The sequence below is a fragment of the Phytophthora infestans genome, genomic scaffold, assembly GCF_000142945.1.
Source record: "Phytophthora infestans T30-4 supercont1.6 genomic scaffold, whole genome shotgun sequence".
In the NCBI taxonomy this organism is placed as follows: domain Eukaryota; phylum Oomycota; class Peronosporomycetes; order Peronosporales; family Peronosporaceae; genus Phytophthora; species Phytophthora infestans.
Genome location: NW_003303753.1, coordinates 911187 through 917441, shown reverse-complemented (window position 1 = coordinate 917441; position 6255 = coordinate 911187). Strand labels below are relative to the sequence as shown.

The following is a 6255-nucleotide window of genomic DNA, read 5'->3' as shown; positions in this document are numbered from 1 at the left end:
GATACTGACATCTTCAGTTGGTTTCCTCCTTTCTCGGCTACGGCGTGGGCTCAAAACCTGTTGCACTTCCAGAAACCGCAGGAGAATTCGCCGATGGGGAACCAGCTACTTGAGTGGTAGATAGAAAATCTGAAAGTGAATTGAAAGTCGTTAGCTTCTTTCTAGCCCTGCTACTTCTCGCAGTCTACTCCAAAAGCCTAGCGATTATACAGGTCATACAAATACCTTTGTTATCAGTGCTGGCGCGATCGCGAGTCCATCCACAGGAGAACGTCGACTTGATTGGCTCGTTCATTCCCAGCCACACCGAAGTCCTTGTCGCTTACCGTCGTAACTTGTTGGTGCTTGATTCCAATGTCCAGCGCTTTCAGCCACACGATCGCCACCTCCAGCTCGTGGAAAGTGGCTAGCTTTTGCTAAATCCAACATGCCACACCCGACGAGGTCGTCCAGATCGTCAACTACATGTACAGTGCAACGGATGGCTAGGTAGTGCATCAACAACGCGTTCATGTCTTAGTTATGCAGATCTATCATTGGTCAAAAAAGCGTTGAAAACTACGTAGTATGTTCTTTGATTGGCTCACTCCAACTTTAAGAGCACTTGACACGAGAGTAGTTGTGCATGGCGTCTTCCTACAACCTGGTGCAGCCACCGTCCTCGTCCAGCGTGCGCTTCAATGACATTTATATCCGTTCCTCAAATCAAATCCCCATAGACTTATTCCCGTCTTGTAATTCTTTAACCCCCTGTGCAGGCGCCTTACCTTGCTCCTCCGTCGCCGCCAGTCCGGGTACGCGTCAATTCTTTTCGAGATGACTAAACGACCACCGTAACTTCCCGTATTTCAATAAATGTTGGCTACAGGAAATTAAGTTGTGGACTGACACCAAGGATCGACGCAAGTACGAGGATTTGGCAGACCTGTTCGCCATCTTTAAGACCACGGAGCACCTTGAAGCTGCCTACGTTCGCGATGCCATCACACCCGAGGAGGTAGGATTACTAGCAAGTAATACGCGAGTAATCTGACCGTGGTTTTTTAATGTTTGTAGTACACGGAAGCGTGCACAAAGCTCATCTCGCAGTACAAGACAGCGGAGACGGCGCTGCGGCTGGGCGGTTTCATCGACAGCGTGGAGAGCTTCATCGCCGAGTACAGATTGGACTGTCCACGAGCATTGGAGCGTCTCGTACGTATCGGTGTGCCGGCCACTGTGGTGCACAACACGACAAACCGCAAGACGGACTCGGTCAATGTGGCCCAAACCGTGCAGAACTTCATCACGCTCATGGACGTTCTCAAGCTCAATATCCGAGCTGTGGACGAGATTCAGCCGCTGCTGAGCGAGATGATGAGCTCGTTGACTATGGTTAGCGGTCTGCCTCCGGACTTTGCTGGTCGTGACAAGATCGAGGGCTGGCTGCGAACGATGAACGCCATGCGTGCTTCCGAGGAACTGGACGAAGAGCAGGCCCGTCAACTCAGCTTCGACCTCGAGCGCGCCTACTCGTCCTTCATGGCTTTCCTAAACAAATAGCATCAATAGTGGTACACGTATCATGGCTCAGATACCTTGGAATTGTTTTATTGTGGCGTTTTCTTTTTTTCATTTTTCGCTTACTTTTTCTTCCCTATAAGAAACAATACAAAAATATGACGCACACACTTGCGAAGATAATGAAAACCTCGTGGGTGCGTGCATCATAGCGCATCTGCGATCAAATATTAGCAGCAAAGAATCAACTCCTCTTCCGGCTCCAAATTCAGCTTTGATAAATTGGATTCCGCTTCTCCACTCAGCAGCATGCAACGAGCCATAGCTGCGTCAAGCTCCGACTGCATCGCATCCAGTTCATCCAACATCGAGCGCAGATCAGCGTTGCTCACCTGCTTAAGACGCAGGGGGCTCAGTGCGATCAATTTCTTTTCCGGCTTGGAGATCGGCTCCAGCTCAATGTCCATGAGGAAATTCGGCTCCAGAACAACTGTAGCTGGCAGCGGCGTAGCTTCCTGCGGTACCATAGTCGGTGACAGCGGTGGGAAAGCTGCCATCGAGGGAGCAAAGTCTTCCGGCTCGAGTTCGAGCTCCAGTGTCTGCTCCTTTTTCGTCTCTTGCTCTAATTCCTGATCCTCCATATCCGTCACCGACTCACCTTCTGGGCTCAAATAAAGCAGCACTTTGCGAGTGATAACCAGCTCTCGCTCCAGTACTGGTTCGCCACGAGCCACTTCCACCAAAGGTTTCGCCACCGAAAACACCGGCAACGGGGCCACAGCCGGCGCGACCGGCTCCACAACGACGCTCGCAGAAGAGCGAGCAGCCTCCACCGCTTTAGGCTTTGACAGCTCCACAGCTTTTGCCTTGGGCGACACTACCGGAGCAACAGCTGTTGGTTCAGCCTTGAAAAGCACTGTGGGCACTTGCATCGTCTTCCTTGCTGCAATCTTGGGAGCCTTCACCTCAGCATTTTTTCTCTGGAGCTGAGGCTTCGTCTGCGTCTTTGTCTGCTGCAATTGTGGTGTCTTCTCTTGTTTGTCCAGCGACTTTGACAGCACCAGTGTTTTCTTCTCCTGCACCTCCATTTCCTTCTTCCCCTGCATCGCTATATCTGGTTGCTGTACTTTCGGCTTCAGCGGCAGTAGCGGTCGAGTTTGCAGCACCTGCTTTGGCTCCGAGTTCGCTCGAGGTTTCTCCACGTACAGATCTGCGGTGGTTGCCACTGAGTGCGATTTGATCGTCGGCAAAGGTTTCATGTCCACGCACTTCAGCGTCGCAAGTGGACCATTGCTCGCGAGAGGGTTCGGCTTGCTCTTCTGCTTGATCTTTGCAGTGTTTTCTGCTTTCACTGCCATTGTTATAACAACTCGCTGTGGCGTGGGACTCGACGGCACCACTGCTATTTCTACGAGTTCCTTCTTCTTCTGTTGGTATTGCTGACTCTGCGCTATTGACAACGTCAGCGAGTAGTCCAACGCACTACGTCGTAACGCCAGCAGCCTGATAATGGCGTGCTTGAGTCCCATCGCCTGCTTGGTGCCCTTTGGATCGTCATGATGCAGCAGCACGAGACCTAGCGCCACCAACACAGTAGTGCAGAAGAGCAACGCACCACCGAACACGTAGCCGCCGAGAACCATGGCCACCACGAGCTGGAGCACCCCGACGGCTGTCACGAGGCCACCTACGTGGAAAGTCGGCGCCTCGCAGTGCACGTCGCCAGTGAGAGCATACGGGTCGCGCTGCTGCTGCTGCTTGAGCCGACGTTGCGTCTTGGTACTTGCGCGTTGCCGCATGTTTGAGAAATACGAGCGAGCCGGTCGGTCCCTGTCTGGCAGTTGTCTTCTCCTGCGTGTATTCTTGAGTTGTAGATACTAGCAGTGAGCAGCCCACGTAAACTGACGCTATGTGGACGCCACCGACTAGTTAGGAAAGCGCTGCGATAAGCTCTGCGATAGTCGAGCGAGCGCCTAACGAAGAGCTTTCCGATTGCTTTTTGCCGAACGGTTCGAGTTTTCCCCACTACAGTACTGAACGAAGAGCTTTACATGTAATATCGTCGGTCGTTGCTCATGCCATTTCTTTCACGAGATGGCCAGTCTCTGAACAATGCTGACAACCGCGACCCAAATTATACATGTAACTTAGGAGATGTGATGTTTTCATAATTAAAGTGTACTTCGAAGTATGTAGTTTACCAGACACGTGGAACCAACTGCCAAAAAAACTATGTATTCGTCTCGTAACTGATAGTTACAATAAGCTATGCATTGACCATTCTACATCATGGTGTCCGCATGTGGTAGGCTGAACTTGGATCGAAATACTTCAAGAGTGAAATCGTAGCTTGTCATGGTTACTGCTGCTGTGGATCCTTCCCAAGTTCGCCCTTTACAAACGTTAACACCTCACTTGAAAGAGGTGGCTATCGCTTAGAAGGAGCTGCATCTACGGTACATGCATTATTAATAGCTTTCAAGTCGCGTACGGGCACGTTCCGCTTTCTTCTGTTCAAAAAATTTAAACTAATAGTTTATTCCCTTTTTCGACAATCGGGGTGTTTGGCCGACTTTTCTGTTCCTTTTTAGAAACCACCAGCGACGATGTACAGTACGGACGATGGTTGGGGTGGACTGACAAAACCCACCAAGTTGGGGACGTGAAGGCGAAGGTGCTGCTAACTTTTGGCAGAGGATTTGGAGAAATTGAGAAGCCAGCCCACCAACGTGAAAATGGCTTGTAACGGTCGTTACTGTGTACTTGTATGTACCGGTATGGAGAAAACACCAAGGAGTCAGAATGAGACTCGTCTCTTACGACAGGACAATTGCAACGCGGCGACGCGGGACGATCGCCATGGTGGCGGCCATCACTTCGCTGCCGATACCAACGCTCGCTTACGCTAGCGAGAGATTGTTCGCTGCGACTGGAGTCAACCAACAGCAGTTGTTTTGGCAAGTTCCGCCCTAAATATCCACTTTGGTGCTCTCTGCAACAGAATTCTGAGCACGAAACTTGGGCAGCAGGAAGTTTACGCCGCGACGGTATTTCTCATGGTCCTTCATGCCATACGCAGTGCCACCGGCCATGCAGCGGAGCGGCTGTTGCGACGATGTGAGTCTGGTCTTGTTACGGATGAAGCAGCTATCGACAAAGCCTTTGGAGCAATACTCGGGGTATGGTTGCCACTCGATCAGAGACTCTCTAATCCCGGTACCGGGGACACACGCTTCTTGCTCATTTAAATTTCGTTGTCCGTACGGGCAGTATAAAATCGCAACGCGTATTAATACTTGCCGCTGTTAATTCGCGGCGGGGTGGCGGAAGTTTCAACAAGCAAGCGTCAGTTGCTTGTTGAAACTTACCTGGTGTTTTTATGGACAAAACCAAGAATTTCTTATTGATTGGTTTAAAAGCACGAAACCAGTCCACTTTGTGCCCAATTCATGGAGAAGAGAGAGAGAGTTTACGAAGCTGCAGGGCTGGCACTCGTGCGCAGCGCTGAAGGCCGAACGCGCTGGGTCTCGTACGCCCCACACGGCAACTCACCGCCACCACCTATTGAGCTGTGTCATAAACCTACTCCTTTATGTGGACTGGACTTCGACGCTTCCGATACCACGCATTTCGAACTTGTGCAGCCCAAGTGTGCTCCGCCAGCGCAAAACTTGCTAATTTTTCTGCATGGCAGAGGTGGCTCACACGAGCCGTTTGCTCGACTTGGAGAGAAAATGGCACTTCCCCAAACAGGTTCGGTGGTGTATTAACTCCCTTGATCTAGAGCCACCATGGAACTGACAGACACATTTGTTTTCTCTGCAGCGGTGATCTCACTCCGCGCACCTCGAGAGCTTCCGTTCGGCTTGGGATTCACGTGGATCGATGACGTGGACGCCAATGGCGACGTAATCTCGCCAGATACTCCACACAAGCAGCGCAGTGACAGTCTTCAGATGACACGGGACTACTTGTGGAACTACCTTCAAGTGCTGCATGACCAGTACGGGTGGAATTACTCTCGACTCTTCGTGTTTGCATTTTCCCAAGGAGCCTGTGTGGCGTTCCACTTGGCGATGACTATACCACGCGATGTGCGGCTAGGAGGCATGGTGCTTGTGTGTGGAGGGGCAATTGAGGGTCCACACTGCTCTACTCATCTTCCAGACGCTGCCGCCACGCCAATATTGCAGGTCACAGGTGCACTAGACGATATTTACCCGACAGCGCTCGCCGTACGTACGCGGCGCGAGTTCAAGAAGAGATATCCACAGAAAGATGCAGAGCTTTTCACGAGCTTGGTGAGGCCACACAAGGGACACGCAATGATTGACTCTCGCGAGGACATGAAGCATGTGATGTTCTTCTTTTCCAAATACTTGTACCTATGCAACATTGAGCTGGAGAACCGCAACGACTTTATTGAGATCCAAGTGCCAGCAATTTCACCGTGAATATCATACAGAAATTTCTTCTGGGCAGAAACGCACCGATTGGATGGAACAGCAGCCGAGAAATTTCCATAATACATATAATAAGTACTGAGATCTGGGTTAGAGGATGGGAAGTGTGAAAAATATAGTATTTTATATTTGTAAATATTAGTAGCTCTTTGTTTCTCACCAGTTCTTATACGAGCACCAGTTTGCTATTTATGCTGCGTCGTCAGAGGCCAACCATTGGCTGATAACATTGCTTTACTATGCGTGACTTATAGTTTGTATCTTTAACTCAAGCTTAGCCTACATATAAATA

The 6255-nt window shown here is 50.5% G+C and overlaps 3 protein-coding genes across 3 annotated transcripts; 2 read left to right on the top strand and 1 right to left on the bottom strand.

Moving 5' to 3' along the window:
• Nucleotides 1–625: 625 nt before the first annotated feature.
• PITG_04534 (vacuolar protein sorting-associated protein 28) lies at nt 626–1542 on the top strand (the record flags this gene model as incomplete). Its single annotated transcript, XM_002905260.1, has 4 exons — nt 626–670; nt 759–794; nt 869–997; nt 1057–1542. 4 exons carry the CDS (start codon nt 626–628, stop codon nt 1540–1542), a joined length of 696 nt encoding a protein of 231 aa, XP_002905306.1.
• A 259-nt stretch (nt 1543–1801) lies between these two features.
• Nucleotides 1802–3484, bottom strand: PITG_04533 (uncharacterized protein; the record flags this gene model as incomplete). The annotated part of the gene is made up of 2 exons (XM_002905259.1): nt 1802–1825; nt 1893–3484. 2 exons carry the CDS (start codon nt 3297–3299, stop codon nt 1802–1804), a joined length of 1431 nt encoding a protein of 476 aa, XP_002905305.1.
• A 1460-nt stretch (nt 3485–4944) lies between these two features.
• Nucleotides 4945–6045, top strand: PITG_04532 (uncharacterized protein; the record flags this gene model as incomplete). Its single annotated transcript, XM_002905258.1, has 2 exons — nt 4945–5253; nt 5326–6045. The coding sequence occupies 2 exons, from the start codon at nt 4950–4952 to the stop codon at nt 5952–5954; spliced, it is 933 nt and encodes a 310-aa protein (XP_002905304.1).
• Between the last annotated feature and the right edge of the window lie 210 nt (nt 6046–6255).